The 16,353-nt window shown below is 44.6% G+C and overlaps 1 protein-coding gene across 2 annotated transcripts in view; it reads right to left on the reverse strand.

Moving 5' to 3' along the window:
- Nucleotides 1-16,353, reverse strand: part of NIF3L1 (NGG1 interacting factor 3 like 1) — a 24,170-nt gene continuing 7,817 nt past the window's right edge. For both annotated transcript variants that reach the window (XM_007520510.3, XM_060194170.1), the window contains exons 4-7: nucleotides 15,523-15,649; nucleotides 8,191-8,329; nucleotides 5,870-5,953; nucleotides 1-516 (exon numbers count right to left, since the gene is read on the reverse strand). In XM_007520510.3, the coding sequence (XP_007520572.2) occupies nucleotides 332-516; nucleotides 5,870-5,953; nucleotides 8,191-8,329; nucleotides 15,523-15,649 (535 nt within the window). In that variant the 3' untranslated portion in view covers nucleotides 1-331. The remainder of the gene's footprint in view (nucleotides 517-5,869; nucleotides 5,954-8,190; nucleotides 8,330-15,522; nucleotides 15,650-16,353) is intronic.

Here is a 16,353-nt window from a genome sequence, read left to right on the forward strand (position 1 = left end):
TTTTTTCTTTTTTAATTAATTTATTTACTTATTGGATAGAGACAGCCAGAAATATAGAAGGGGGTGGTAGAGAGGGAGAGAGACGGAGAGACACCCGCAGCACTGCTTCACCACTCGAAAAGCTTTCCTCCTGCAGTTGGGGACAGGAGCTCAAACCCATGTCCTTGCGAACTGTAAAACGTGTGCTCAGCCAGGTGCGCAACCCCCTGGCCCCTACTACATAGTGCAATTTCAGCACATTCTTCTAGAAGGATATGAATTTCACTGACTCTTGTTCCAGTTAAGCAGGGAGTCCAGTCAGTACGTAGATGTGTCTTCCTTCCATTGACATTTATACTACACGCAGAGGGTCCCTGTCTGTCTCTGACAGGATAATATTAATCTTATTTTCCAAGTGAGCACCCAGCATATCTTTAAGATCAGAAAGGAATCCTCGCTCAGTGTTGCTGTGCTCACAAAGGATGACAGTTATTCCTTGCGAAGCGGCATCCAGAACATCGTGATGCGACATTTCACCTGAAACCAAGTAAGGGAAGCTTCAAGTATTAGACTTGAGGGTGGGGAAGAGAGCTGACAGCTGTGCAAAACAGGCTTGCACACCTAATGCCCTGAATCCCTGGCTGAAGCCCCTGCACCACCATAAGCCGTAGGAGGGGCAGTGTTCTGACAAAATAAATAAAGTGAAATTGGGGGGCTGGGCAGTAGCCAAGCGGGTTAAGGGCACGTGGCGCCAAGCACAAGGACCGGCATAAGGATCCAGGTTCCAGCCCCCGGCTCCCCATCTGCAGGGGAGTCGCTTCACAGGAAGTGAAGCAGGTCTGCAGGTGTTTATCTTTCTCTCCCCCTCTGTCTTCCCCTCCTCTCTCCATTTCTCTCTGTTCTATCCAAAAAAAAAACCCGACAACAGTAGCAATGGTAATAATAACCACAACAATGATTAAAAAAAAAAGTGAAATTAGATAACCTGGGCTGGGTAGAGAGCTCACCAGGTGGAGTGCATGACTCGCCCCGTGCTGGACCAAGGGGGTGCAAGAGGCTTGGGTCCTTTGGGGTTTCTCCCTCTTACGACTTTCCTGAAGGTCAAATGGGCAAGATGGCCACAAAGGCTGTACAAGACTTGCACAAGTGGGAGTCAAATGGTAGCTCAGCGGGTTAAGCGCATGTGGCGCAAAGCTTAAGGACCGGCGGAAGGATCCCGGTTCATGCCTCCAGCTCCCCACCTGTAGGGGAGCCAATTCACAGGCGGTGAAGCAGGTCTGCAGGTGTCTATCTTTCTCTCCCCCTCTCTGTCTTCCCCATCTCTCTCCATTTCTCTTTGTCCTATCCAACAACGAACTATATCAGCAACAACAATAATAACCACAAGGCTACAACAACAAGAACAACAAAAGGGGGGAAAATAGCCTTCAGGAGCAGTGGATTCATGGTGCAGGCACTGAGCCCCAGCAATAACCCTGGAGGCAAAAAAAAAAAAAAAAAAAAAAAACACCAAACATTTATTATTTTAGTTTTAAAGCTTAAAAAATTAAGGAGTGGGGGCTGGGTGGTAGCACAATGGATTAAGCGCACATGGCGCAAAGCGCAAGGGCCAGCACAAGGATCCGGGTTCCAGCCCCCAGTTCCCCACCTGCAGGGGGTTCCTTCGCAAGCAGTGAGGCAGGTCTGCAGGTGTCTTTTTCTCCTCCTCTCTGTCTTCCCCTCTTCTCGCCATTTCTCTCTGTCCTTCCCAAAAACAACAACAGCTATAACAAAAAATAATAACTACAACAAGTACAACAAGGGCAACAAAAATGAGAAAAATGGCATCCAGGAGCAGTGGATTTGTAGTGCAGGTACCTAGCCCCAGCGATAATCCTGGGAGCTGAAAAAAAAAAAAAATTAAGGAGTGTGGTCCGTGAGGTGAAGCAGTGGATAAAGCACTGGACTCTCAAGCGTGAGGTACTAAATTCAATCCCTGGCAGTACATGTACCAGAGTGATTGCTGGTTCTTTCTCTCTTCCCTCCTATCATTCTCATGAATAAATAAATAAAATCTTAAAATAAATAAATAAAATCTTAAAAAAAAATGGGGGCCAGGTGGTGGCACAACTGGTTGAGCGCACATGATGCAGTTGGCACAATAACCGGGGTTCGAGCCCCTGCTCCCCACCTGCAGGGGGAAAGATTCCCAAGTGGTGAAGCAGGGCTGCAGGTGTCTCTCTACCTCCCCCTTCCTCTCAATTTCTGTCTGTATCCAATAATAAATAATTTTTTTTTAATTAAGGAGTGGGGCATTGAGCGATAGCACAGCAGCAGGTTAAGTGCACATGGAGCAAAGCGCAAGGACTAGCATAAGGATCCTGGTTCATACCCCCGGCTCCCCACCTGTAGGGGTGTCGCTTCACAAGCAGTGAAGCAGATCTGCAGGTGTCTGTCTTTCATTCCCCTTTTCTGTCTTTCCTTCTTCTCTTGATTTCTTTCTGTCCTATCCAACAACAACAGCAATGGCAACAATAACAATAATGACAACAAGGACAACAAAATGGGAAAAAATGACCTCTAGGAGCAGTGGATTTGTAGTATAGGTACCGAGCCCCAGCGATAATCCTGGAGGCAACAAAGAAAAAAAGTTATGGAGTAGGGGGACTTATTTATGCAGGAGAGATCCTTCATCAGTAGGGCAATGACTAGTCATGCACATGGCTCAGGTCAAGCCCTGGTGCCCCATGGGAATGCTAGCCACTGGAAGAGCCCTGGTGTCTCTTTCTGAATGATAAAGCAGCTTAAGAGTGATGAAATTGGGTGACTGTCACCTCACCATTAAAAGATTGCCATTAGGGAGTCAGTTGGTAGCGCAGCAGGTTAACGCACGTGGTGCAAAGCGCAAGGACCACTGTAAGGAACATGGTTCGAGCACCCTGGCTCCCCACCTGCTGGGGAGTTGCTTCACAGGTGGTGAAGCAGGTCTGCAGGTGTCTGTCTTTCTCTCTACCTCTCTGTCTTCCCCTCCTCTCTCCATTTCTCTCTGTCCTATCCAGCAACAATGACATCTATAACAACAACAATAATAACTACAACAATAAAAAACAAGGGCAACAACAGAGAAAAATTAAAAAAAAAAAGATTTCAAAATTGGGGCTGGGTGGTGGTTCACCTGGTTAAGCACACATATCACAGTGTGCAAGGACCTGGGTTCAAGCCCCTGGTCCCCACGTGCAGGAGCAAAACTTCATGAATGGTGAAGCAGGGATGCAGGTGTCTCTCTTTCTCATGATATATATATATATTTAATTATTATTTTTTTAACCAGAGTACTGCTCAGCTCCAATTTATGGGGTGTTGGGGACTGAATCTGGGACTTTGGAACCTCAGACATGAGAGACATTTTGCATAACCATTGTGCTATCTACCTCCCCTTCTCTCTTTCTTTCTCCCTCTCTACCTCCCCCTCCCCCCTTGATTTCTGGCTGTCTCTATCTAATAAATATATATAATTAAAAATATTTTTTAAAAAAAGAGTGATGAAATCAAGGCCTGGGCAGTGGAGGCCTTGATAAAGGCCTTAGACCTTTGAGCATGACGTTCTGAGTTCAGTTCTCAGCACTGCATGTGGCAGAGTGATGTCTGGGTTCTTTCTTTCATTAGTAAATAAATCTTTTAAATATATATATATATATATATTGCCTGCAGGGTTACTGCTGGGGCTTGGTGCCTGCACTACACATCCACTGCTCCTGGAGGCTATTTTTTCCCCTTTTGTTGCCCTTGTTTTATCATTGTTGTTGTTATTGCTGTCGTTGTTGCTGGATAGGACAAAGAAACTAAGAGAGAAGGGGAGACAGAGAAGGGGAGAGAAGTGACCGCCCTGCAGGTGGGGAGCTGGGGGCTCAAGCCAGGATCCTTATGCCGGTCCTTGTACTTTGCACCATGTGTGCTTAGCCCACTGCACTACCGCCTGGGCCCCCAAAATATATTATTTATTTACTTATTTATTCCCTTTTTTTGTTGCCCTTGTTGTTTTATTATTGTAGTTATTGTTGTTGTCATTGTTGGATAGGACAGAGAGAAAAGAGAGGAGGGGAAGATGGGGGGTGGGGGGGGGGAAGATAGACACCTGCAGACCTGCTTCACCGCACATGAAGTGACTCCCTTGCAGGTAAGGAGCCAGGGCTCGAACCGGGATCCTTCTGCCGATCCTTGGGCTTTGCACCACATACACTTAACCCACTGCTCTACAGCCTGACTCCCAATATATTATTTTTTAACAAAAGAGCAGTGAGGGACCAGGTGGTGGTGCACCTGGTTAAATGTACACATCACAGTGCACAAGAACATGGGTTCAAGCCCCTGGTTCCCACCTGCAGGGGGAAAGGTTCACAAGTGGTAAGCAGGGCCTCTGGTGTCTATCTTCCCCTCCCTTCTCAATTTCTCTCTGTCTCTGTCCAATAATAAATAAGTATTGATTTATTTTAAAAAATAATAAAAAGCACAAGGACCGGCAAAAGGATCCCGGTTCGAACCCCGGCTCCCCACCTGCAGGGGAGTCGTTTCACAGGCGGTGAAGCAGATCTGCAGGTGTCTATCTTTCTCTCCCCCTCTCTGTCTTCCCCTCCTCTCTCCGTTTCTCTCTGTCCTATCCAATGACGACGACAACAACAACAATAATAACTACAACAATAAAAACAACAACAACAAGGGCAACAAAAGGGAATAAATAAATAAAATAAAATAATAATAATAATAAAGAGTGGTCTGGGAGGTGGCGCAGCAAGGTCCCGAGTTTAATTCCTGGCAGCACATGCACCTGAGTGATGTCTAGTTCTTTCTCTCTCCTATCTTTCTCATTAATAAATACAAAAATAAAAAGAGCAGTGAAATCAATGCAATGCAATGCCCTATGTCTCCCCCCACATACAAACAATAACAATAAATGTTTCTATATTAGAGAGAGCATGACTCGCATATGTGGTACTGGGGAACTCAGACTCTCATGCTTGTCAGCTCTGCACTCATTGCTACACCACTGCCATAGCTTCCAAAAAGGCTTTCTACCAGCAGGGGGAAAAGCCTTGCGAATGGTGAAGCAGTGCTACAGGTGTCTCTCTGTCCCCACACCTCCAATATCTGGCTGTCCCTAACTAATAAATAAAAAATAATTTAAACGCAGGTGGCGCAAAGCACAAGGACCGGCATAAGGATCCCGGTTCGAGCCCCGGCTCCCCACCTGCAGGGGAGTCGCTTCACAGGCGGTGAAGCAGGTCTGCAGGTGTCTATCTTTCTCTCCTCCTCTCTGTCTTCCCCTCCTCTCTCCATTTCTCTCTGTCCTATCCAACAACGACAACAACAATAATAACTACAACAATAAAACAACAAGGGCAACAAAGGGAATAAATAAATATTAAAAAATAATAATAATAATTAAAAAACATTTTTAAAAATTTTTTTTATTTAAGAAAGGATTAATTAACAAAACCATAGGGTAGGAGGGGTACAACTCCACACAATTCCCACTTACTAGATCAAGGGTTGCCCTAAAGTCTGCTACTCGTCAGTTTAGACAATAAGCCAAGGTTAGGAAACAATAAACAAAAAGGAAGTCGGGCGGTCGCACAGTGGGTTAAGCACAGGTGGTGCAAAGCGCAAGGACCGGTATAAGGATCCCGGTTCGAGCCCCCGGCTCCCCACCTGCAGGGGGGTCACTTCACAGGCAGTGAAGCAGGTCTGCAGGTGTCTATCTCTCTCTCCCTCTCTGTCTTCCCCTCCTCTCTCCACTCCTCTCTATCCTATCCAACAACAACAACAACAACAATAATAGCTACAACAATAAAAAAAGGGCAACGAAAGGGATTAAACATTAAAAAAAAAGAGAGAGAAGGGAAGTTTGTCTCACCTGTGAGGTAAAGGTCTGCGTCTGTCCCCTGCAGGACACTGCTCCCAGATCCAGCACACAGGGCCACCACTTTCACTTGAGATGCTTCAAGGTAAAAGAAAAAGAGAGACCAATGTTTTAAAATTTCCTTTAATTTTTACTCTTTTCTTTTCCCAGAGCACTGCTCAGCTCTGGCTTATGGTGGTGGGGAGGGTGGAATCTGGGATTTCAGAGTCTCAGGCATGAATCCCTTTGCAGAACCATTAGGCTCTCTACCCCACCTTCCCCTTAATTTTAATATTAAAATTTATACCAAGAATCCTAAGTGTAATGCAGATTTCACTTCAAGTCTTTTTGCTTGCTGAACTTTATAAAATAACAAAAAGTGTGGGGTCGGGCAGTAGTGCAGAGGGTTAAGCGCATGTAGCACAAAGCCCAATGATCAGCGGAAGGATGCCAGTTTGAGCCTCCAGCTTCCCACCTGCAGGGGAGTCGCTTCACAGGCGGTGAAGAGGTCTGCAGGTGTTTATCTTTCTCTCCCCTGTCTTCCCCTCCTCTCTCCATTTCTCTCTGTCCTATCCAACAACGAACGACATCAACAACAATAATAATAACCACAACAACAAGGGCAACAAAAGGGGGAAAATGGCCTCCAGGAGCAGCGGATTCATGGTGCAGGCACTGAACCCCAGCGATAACCCTGGAGGCAAAAAATAAAGAAAGAAAGAATAACAGAAAATGCTTCCATGTGGGTCAACACATTACTCCTTGCTGTTGCAAAGCTGAGCCAAAGCCAGGTCACTATTATATGGGACATCCGCCATGGCTGCACAGTCCACATATAAGCTATACTAATGGTAATGTTCTAGGCCTTACTGCAGTGCTATGAGGCATAGTTATCTCATCTTGGTCTTCAGGTAACAGTGAGAGGTAGGCAGGTAATCTTCCTGTTCTCATCTGCGGAAGCTGAGATTGGTGTGCTGCTTTGCCATGTGTGAGACCGGGTCTTGAACCTGGCCCCTGCTTCACTGAAGGAAGATTTTTTTTTTTTTTGCCTCCAGGGTTATTTCTGGGGCTCGGTGCCTGTACTACAGGCACCACTGCTCCTGGAGGCCATTTTTTCCCAATTTTGTTGCCCTTGTTGTTACTATTGTAATAGCTGTTGTTGGATAGGACAAAGAGAAATCAAGAGAGGTGGGGAAAATAGAGAAGAAAGACACCTGCAGACCTGCTTCACTGCTTTTGAAACGACTCCCCTGCAGGTAGGGAGCCAGGGGCTTGAACTGGGATCCTTACGCCAGTCCTTGTGCTTCATACTATGTGCGTTTAACCTGCTGTGCTACCGCCTGGCCCCCAATAAATCTTTTTAAATGTTATCATCAGTATTAAATTTCAGCTATACCAGAAGCCATTAACATATTCAGCTCTTCACTTTGCAAATTGTAGAAATGTCCTTCAGGCCCTCTCAAGGTTGGTTGGGTAATGTGACCAATTCTGGACAATGAACTGAAGTAACGTAGCAATAGCAATTCTTTTTTTTTTTTTTTTAATCTTCATTTACTTATTGGATAGAGACAGCTAGAAATTGAGAGGAAAGGGGAGATAAGAGAGGGAGAGAGACATTTGCAGCCCTGCTTCACCACTTGAGAAGCTACCCCCTTGTAGGTGGGGACTGGGAGTTTGAACCTGGGTCCTTGTGTACTGTGACGTGTGCTCAACCAGGTGTGCCACCACCTGGCCCCTAGCATTAGCATTTCTAAGCTAGAATGTTTAACTGGTAGTTTAAGATTTTCCAGAATGCCCTCTATAACAGCAAGCAGGCTACAGTGATCCAACTATCATTACTGATTGAAGATGAGCACAGAGTTATTGAGTAATGGATCTTTAAGCCAGTGAAATGCTTAGATAATTTTTTTTTTTTTTTTTGCCTCCAGAGTTATTGCTGGGGCTCAGTGCCTGCACCATGAATCCACTGCTCCTGGAGGCCATTTTTCCCATTTTATTGCTCTTGTTGTTATTGGTATTGGATAGGACACAGAGAAATCGAGAGAAGAGGGTGATTCATAGAGGGGAAGAGAAAGACAGACACCTGCAGACCTGCTTCACCACTTGTGAAGCAACTCCCCTGCAGGTGGGAAGCCATGGGTTTGAACAGGGGTCCTTACACCAGTCCTTGTGCTTCATACTATGTGCGCTTAACCCTGTGCACCACTGCCTGGCCCCCACTTGGATAAATCTTAAAGTCTCCCACAAGCTGCTAACATGTTTTTTGTCAACTGTTAGAACTCTGACCCTACAGTTCTCAGTAGGTATTTTGGGCAAGTAAAAGGGGGAATGTTTACCTAAGGTCTTCCCTACTCCAAGAGCAAGACGAACATGAGTTAGTTTTAGGTGCTTTTTAATTCGTTCAATCATGGTTGCCAAGGGGACAGGTTCATCCAGTGTGCACAGTCGCCCCATTCCTGTATGGAGAAGTGGAGGCTGGAGAGAGACACAAGTTTATTTTATTTGATTTTTTTAAGTAGTATATTGACAGTCTGTTTTATTGTAATAATATAGTATACAGATGTTGAATTCTAATGTACAGATGAAAACTATTTCATTTACCTTTTTTTTTTTTTTAAGATTTTATTTATTTATGAGAAAGACAGGAGGAAAGAGGAAGAACCAGACATCACTCTGGCATATGTGCTGCCGGGGATCGAACTCGGGACTTCATGCTTGAGAGTCCAAAGCTTTATCACCACCTTTGTGCCACCTCCTGGACCACTCATTATCTTTTTTTAATTTCTTTATTGGATTATTTTACAGTCGACAGTAAATACAATAGTTTGTACATGCATAACATTTCTGTCTTCCACATAACAATACAACCTAGGTCCTTGAGACATAAGTTTAGAGACACTGTCCATCCATCATCAGTACTAGAAAACAAACCTACAGAACCAAAAACAAACGCTAAGGTCAGTGAAATGTGCATGCTGGGAGCTTACTCTAACAGGCTTCAGGTGAAAATTTGAGGATGCGAGGGGCCGGGTAGCACACGTGGTTGAGCGCACATGTTAGTGTCCAATGACCCAGGTTTGAGCCCCAGGCTCCCTCCTGCTGGGGGGAAAGCTTCAGAAGTGGTGAAGCAGGGCTGCAGGTGTCTCTCTGTCTCTTTCCCTCTCTATCGGCCTCTTCCCTCTTGGTTTTTAGCTATCTCTATCCAATAAACCAATAAAGATAATTTGAAAAAAATACTGGGGGGGTCAGGTAGTAGTGCAGAGGGTTAAGCGTACATGGCGCAAAGCGCAGGAACTGGCATAGGGATCCTGGTTGGAGCCCCTGGTTCCCCACCTGCAGGGGAGTCGCTTCACAGGTGGTGAAGTAGGTCTGCAGGTGTCTTTCTCTCCCCCTCTCTCCATTTCTCTGTCCTATCCGACAACAACAACGTCAGTAACAAGAACAATAATGACAACAACGATAATACAGCAAGGGCAACAAAAGGGGGGGAAAATAGCCTCCAAGAGCGGTGGATTCGTGGTGCAGGCACCGAGCCCCAGCAATAACCCTGGAGGCAAGAAAAAAATTTTTTTTTAATATTGGGATGCCAGGTGGTGACATACCTGGTTGAGCGCACATGTTACAATGTAGGACCCAGGTTTGAGCCCCCAGTCCCCACCTGTAGCAGGAAGGTTTTGAAATTGGTGAAGTAGGGGAGTCGGGCGGTAGCGCAGAAAGTTAAGTGCAGGTGGCACAAAGCAAAGCGTGAGGACCTATGTAAGGATCTGGGTTGGAACCCCCGGCTCCCCACCTGCAGGGGAGTCGCTTCACAGACGGTGAAGCAGGTGTCTATCTTTCTCTCCCCCTCTCTGTCTTCCCCATCTCTCTCCATTTCTCTCTGTCCTATCCAACAATGACATCAACAACAACAATAACTACAATAAAACAAGGGCAACAAAAGTAAATAAATATTTTTTAAAAAAATGGTAAAGTAGTGCTACAGGTGTCTATCTCCCCTTCCCTATCAATTTCTGGTTGTCTCTATCCAATTGAAAAAAAAAATAATAAGAATGCAAATCTGACCAAAAAATTCTCTGATTGCTAGGAGCTCAGTCTTCTTGGGAGGAAGATGTTAAGATAAATTGCAATCAGGTGTTTAAGGGGGCTGGGCAGTAGCTCTACTTGACTGTGTAAGATCCAGGTGTACGTTGCTGCCCCTCACAGGTGGGGGAAGTTTCACAAGGGGCGTAGTTTCTAGCTTTCTTTCTCTATCTCCCTTACCCTTCTCAATTTCTCTCTCTCTAATATTTTCATTTATTTACTATTGGACAGAGACAGAGAGATTGAGAGGAGAGGGAAACAGGAAGAGACAGAGAGACACCTGCAGCCCTGCTTCACCACTCATGAAGCTTTCCCCCTGCAGGTGGGGACCAGGCATTTGAATCTATCTCCTTGCGCAATGTAATGTGTGTGCTTAATCAGGTGCACTACCGCCTGGCCCCACTTCTGTCCTGTCAAATAAAGCAAAAAAGAAAGAAAGTCTCCTGGGAGCAGTGGATTCATTGTGGATGCATTGAACCCCAGTGATAACACTGGGTGCTGGGTGGCAATTAAAAATAAGTGGAAGAGTTAGGCAAGTATTTGGAGGAAGTGTAATAAAAAAAAAAAAAGGTCTTACAAGAGATCCAGGGAGATAGCACTGTGATAACGCACCAGATTTGGAAGTCCCAGAAGTTCCAGGTTCAGTCCTATACTGTGCACCACCATAAGCCAGAGCTGAGCAGTGCTTGGTTATATTGTCCCTCTCTTTCTCTTAACAAAGCAATCTTAAAATATCTAATATTGGGGGCTGGGGAGACAGCACAATGGTTATGCAAAGAGCCCATCATGCCTGAGGCTTCAAAGGTTCCAGGTTCAATCCCCAGTACCACCATAAGCCAGAGCTGAGCAGTGATCTGGTAAAAATAAAAATAATAATTAATAAAGAAAGAAAGAATAATGGCAAAGCAGCTTACTTGGACAGTGCATCTGCTCTGTCTTGCACATGTTCCATGTTCAACATGTTCAAGTTTGGTCTTCACTGCACTGGAAGAAGCTTTGGTGGTATAATATTTTTTTTTAAATGTTTTTATGTGGTCCGGGAGGTGGTGCAGTGATAAGGCTTTGGACTTTCAAGCATGAGTTCCTGAGTTCAATCCCCGGCAGCACATGTGCCAGAGTGATGTCTGGTTCTTTCTCTCTCCTTCTATTTTTCTCATTAATAAATAAAATCTTTTTTAAAAAATGTTTTTATTATTTTTATCTATTTACTGGATAGAGACAGCCAGAAATCGAGGGAAGAAGGTGATAAGAGAGCAAGAGAGACACCTGCAGCCCTGCTTCACCACTCGCAAAGCTTTCCCCCTGCAGGTGGGGACTGAGGGCTCAAACCCAGGTCCTTGAGAGTTGTAATATGTGCGCTCAACCAGGTGCGCCACCACCTGGCCCCGAAGCTTTGGTGTTGTACAATTTTTCTTTCTTTTTCTTTTTCCCCTGAGCACTGCACAGCTCTGGCTTATGGTGGTGCAGAGGATTGAACCTGGGACTTTGGAGCCTCAAGCATGAAAGTCTCTTTACATAACCATTGTGCTATTTCCCCAGCCCCCAGTATTATTTTTTTAAGATTGATTTGTTAAGGGGGAGGGGAATATAACCGAGCATTGCTCAGTTCTGGCTTATGGCGGTACACAGTACAGGAATGAACCTGGAATTTCTGGGGCTTCCAAATCTGGTGCATTACCACTGTGCTATCTCCCCTGCACTGTTGTAGAAGTTTTCCACATCCTCTTCCTCCTCCTTCTCCTCCTTCTTCTTCTTTTTTTTTTTTGCCTCCATGGTTATCATTGGAGCTCAGTGCCAGCACTATGAATCCACTGCTCATGACAGCCATTTTTTTTTCCATTTTATCGGATAGAACAGAGAGAAACTGAGAGGGGAGGGAAGACAGAGAGGGGGAGAGAAAGACAGACACTGACAGACTTGCTTCACTACTTGTGAAGTGTCCCCCTTGCAGGTGGGGAGTCAGGAGCTTGAACCAGGACCCTTGGTCTTATTACTATGTGAGCTGAATTAGGTGCAAATCACCCACCCACCTCCCTTTTTCTAATTAAAACAAACATTTTTTTTTTTTTTTTTAATTAGAACACTGCTCAACTATGGCTTATGGTGGTGCAGAGGATTGAATCAGGAATCTAGAAGGCTCAAGCATGAAAGTCTTTGCACGACCATTATGCTATCTCCAGTGCCCCCTCCTTTCTATTGGAAAAAGTCACCTGACATCAAGAAGCCCTCATGATTACAAAATAAAATTAAATAAAAAAAAATGCTTGGAGTGAGGAAATAACATAGTGGTTATGCAAAAGACTCTCATGCCTGAGACTCTAAGGTTCCAGGTTCAATCCCAGCACCACCATGAAGCAGAACTGAGCAGTGCTCTGGTCTGTCTCTCTGTAATTTTCCCTCTATATATCTCATTCTCATTAAAATAAAATAAAAATATTTTTTAAAAAAGGGCGGGGGTAGGTAGATAGCATAATGGTTATACAAAGATACTCTCGTGCCTGAGGCTCCAAAGTCCCCGGTTCAATCCCGTGTACCACCGTAAGCTGGAGCTGAGCAGTGCTTTGGTTAAAATATATATATTAAAAAATAATAATACTTAAAGGGGTCAGGCCGTGGTACACTGTTTAAACACACATAGTATGATTGCAAGGAGCCATGCAAGGATCTAGGTTTGAGCCCTGACTTCCCACCTGAAAGTGAAGCAGATCTGCAAGTATCTATCTTTCTTTCTCCTTCTCTATTCCCCTATCCCCTTTCAATTTCTCTCTGTCCTACCAATAAAATCAAAAGAAAATAAGGAAGACAGAAGGAAAGAAACTGAACAACTGTATTTCACAAAAGTAAATTCCAAACACAAGAGTAGATTCCAAATGGATCAAGGACTTAGATGTTAGACCAGAAACTATCAAATACTGAAAATATTAGAAAGAATAATAAATAAAAGGAAAATATTGGCAGAACTCTTTTCCATCTAAATTTTAAAGGCATCTTCAATGATACAAATCTAACTGGATTTATATATTTATACAAAGAAGACTAAAACAAAAATAAACTAATAGGACTACATCAAATTAAAAGAAAAAAATTTAAAAAGAGAAAAAATGGCCTCCAAGAGCCATGGATTTGTAGTGCAGACACCAAGTCCCAGTGATAACCCTGGAGGCAAGTAATAATAATAATTATTATTATCATAACAATAACACTTAAAACACAGTAATATAGGACCAGCAAAAGTGAGCAGCTAAAACATGATATGAACCAGGCTTCAGCCAGGCCCCCACCACATGGTAGGAGTTTTGGTGCTGTGGCCTCTGTCATTCTCTCTCTCTGTGTCTATAAGAAGATCAACACATGGGAGTCAGGCGGTAGAGCAGTGAGTTAAGCGCACGTGGCACAAAGCACAAGGACCGGCCTAAGAATCCCGGTTCGAGGCCCTGGCTCTCCACCTGTGGGGAAGTCGCTTCACAAGCGGTGAAGCAGGTCTGCAGGTGTCTTTCTCTCTCCCCTCTCTGTCTTCCCCTCCTCTCTCCATTTCTCTCTGTCCTAACAAAGATGATATCAATAACAATAACAAAATAACTACAACAACAATAAAAAGACAACAAGGGCAACAAAAGGGAAAAAAAAAGATCAACACATAAGGGGATGGAGTGGGTTGTATAGACTTGGTTTGAAATACCCGTGAGATCCAAAAGTGAAAAATATCCAGAAAATATTTAGAAATATGTCTCCCCCACACCCCTTTAAGCATTCTAAGCCAGAAAGTAGAGTGATCATACAAATGGTTGTCAAGTAAATGGTCCAAGTGGAGGGTACAAAATAAGAGCCCCATGGTCGAGAGGTGGTGCAGTGGATAAAGCACTGGATTCTCAAGCATGAGATCCCGAGTTCAATGCCCGGTAGCACATGTACCAGAGTAATGTCTGGTTCTCTCTCTCTTCCTATGTTTCTCATTAATAAATAAATAAATAAATAAATAAATAAATAAGAGCCCAGACCCGTCAGCCTGGAACTGAGCCTCTAATCTGGAGTAAGTACTGTCATGGTCAGAGCACATCTGTTCCGTCAGAATTTGTTAAGCTGAAATCCTAACCCCCAAAGGTGTTGATAGCTGAGGCCTTTGGGTAGAGCTTATGTCCCAAGAGTGAAACCCAGGTGGACGGGACAAGAAGGCTCTAGAATGGCCCCTAGCAGTTCCACCATTTGAGGATGCAGAACCAGGAAGCAGGCTCCCTGGAATCTACTGGTACTAGGGTCATAAACTTTCTTTTTTTTAATTCTTTTAAAAAATATTTATTTTCTAATCGCACGTGGCGCAAAGCGCAGGGACCAGCGTAAGGATCCCGGTTCGAGCCCCCGACTCCCCACCTGCAGGGGAGTCCCTTCACGGGCGGTGAAGCAGGTCTGCAGGTGTCTATCTTTCTCTCCCCCTCTCTCTCTGTCTTCCCCTCCTCTCTCCATTTCTGTCTGTCCTATCCAACAACAAAGCAGCGTCAACAATGGAAATAATAACCGCAACGAGGCTGCAACAACTAGGGCAACAAAAAGGGGGGGAAATGGCCTCCAGGAGCGGTGGATTCATGGTGCAGGCACTGAGCCCAGCAATAACCCTGGAGGGGAAAAAATATATATATATATTTATTTTCGGGAGTCGGGCTGTAGCGCAGCGGGTTAAGCGCAGGTGGCGCAAAGCACAAGGACCGGCATAAGGATCCCGGTTCGAACCCCGGCTCCCCACCTGCAGGGGAGTCGCTTCACAGGCGGTGAAGCAGGTCTGCAGGTGTCTGTCTTTCTCTCCTCCTCTCTGTCTTCCCCTCCTCTCTCCATTTCTCTCTGTCCTATCCAACAACGACGACAACAACAATAATAACTACAACAATAAAACAACAAGGGTAACAAAAGGGAATAAATAAATAAAATAAATATTTAAAATATATATATATTTATTTTCTCTTTTGTTGCTCTTGTTGCTTTTTATTTTTGCTGTAGTTATTGTTGTTATTGATGTCATCGTTGTTGGATAGGACAGACAGAAATGGAGAGAGGAGGGGAAGACAGAGAGGGGGAGAGAAAGAGACACCTATACAGCTGCTTCACCAGGGCTCTGGGAAAAAAAGAACAAAAAAAGTAGTAAGGAGTGAAAATCTGGTCTGAGGTGAGAGGGGAGAGAAAAAAGATAACTGGTGCAAGAGGACTAGCTGGTGGTGCTGCGAACAGTGTTGGACGCTGAGGGGCCAGGCAGTGGCACACCTGGTTAAGTACACGCGTTACAGGTTCAAGCCCTGGTTTCCATCTGCAGTCAGTTGAGGTGGGTCGCTTCACAAGTTGTGAAGCAGATCTGCGGTGTCTATCTTTCTCTCTCCTTCTCTAGCTCCCCTCTCAATTTCCCTCTGTCTTATCCAAAAAAAAAGGGCGACCAGGAAACAGTGGATTTGTAATGCTGGCACTGAGCCCTAGAGGTAACCCTAGAGGGAGGAAAAAATAAAAATAAAAGAAAGAAAGAAAGGAAAGGAAAGGAAAAGTCTGGTGCACAAATCACAGATCATCACCACAATGCTATCTCCCTGGCTCCAATATGTTTGAATTACCTTCTCCAGGGACAGAATTTCAGTTTTCTGATAAAGTTGTCTGTTCTGGGAAAGTAAAGCCACGACCTGCATTAAAGCTTGCTGACTACAGTTCAGACTGATCCGCGTTTCTTCTTCATCATCAGTCCTAGGGAAAAAGCCAATTATTGACATAGAACAAACAAACAAAATGTGCTTTAGGTACTCCACAATATACAAATATCTTCTACTATTACTAGATTTATGTGAAATTTAAAACTTGATTGCAGAGTGGGGAAGCCAACACAATTGTTAAGCAAAAAGACTTTATTTTATTTGGAGGACAGAGAGAAAGTGAGGGGGAGGGAGAGAGAAGGAACAGGCAGGAGGCTGGGTGATGACGCACCTGGCTGAGTGCACACATGACAAGTGTGCAAGGACTCAGGTTTAAGCCACCCGTCCCCACCTGCAGGGGGGAAGCTTCACAACTGAGTGCAGGTATCTGCCTCTCTCCCTCTTAATCTCCCCCACCCCTCTCAATTTCTCTCTGTCTCTATCAAAAATAAATAAATATTTAAAAGGGGGGAGGACAGGCAATGGTGCACATGCACAAGGACCCAAGATCAAAACCCCATCCCCACTTGCAGAGGGAAAGCTTCATAAGCAGTGGAGCAGTGCTGCAGGCATCTGTCTCTCCTCCTTTCCTCTCAATGTACATTAAATAAATAAAGTTAAAAAAAAAAAAAGGAGGAAGTTGGGCGGTAGCACAGCAGGTTAAGAACACGTGGCACAAAGCACAAGGACTGGTGTAAGGATCCTGGTTCAAACCCCTGACTCCCCACCTGCAGGGGAGTTGCTTCACTAGTGGTAAAG

Source organism: Erinaceus europaeus, chromosome 7 (assembly GCF_950295315.1).
Source record: "Erinaceus europaeus chromosome 7, mEriEur2.1, whole genome shotgun sequence".
Lineage (NCBI taxonomy): Eukaryota > Metazoa > Chordata > Mammalia > Eulipotyphla > Erinaceidae > Erinaceus > Erinaceus europaeus.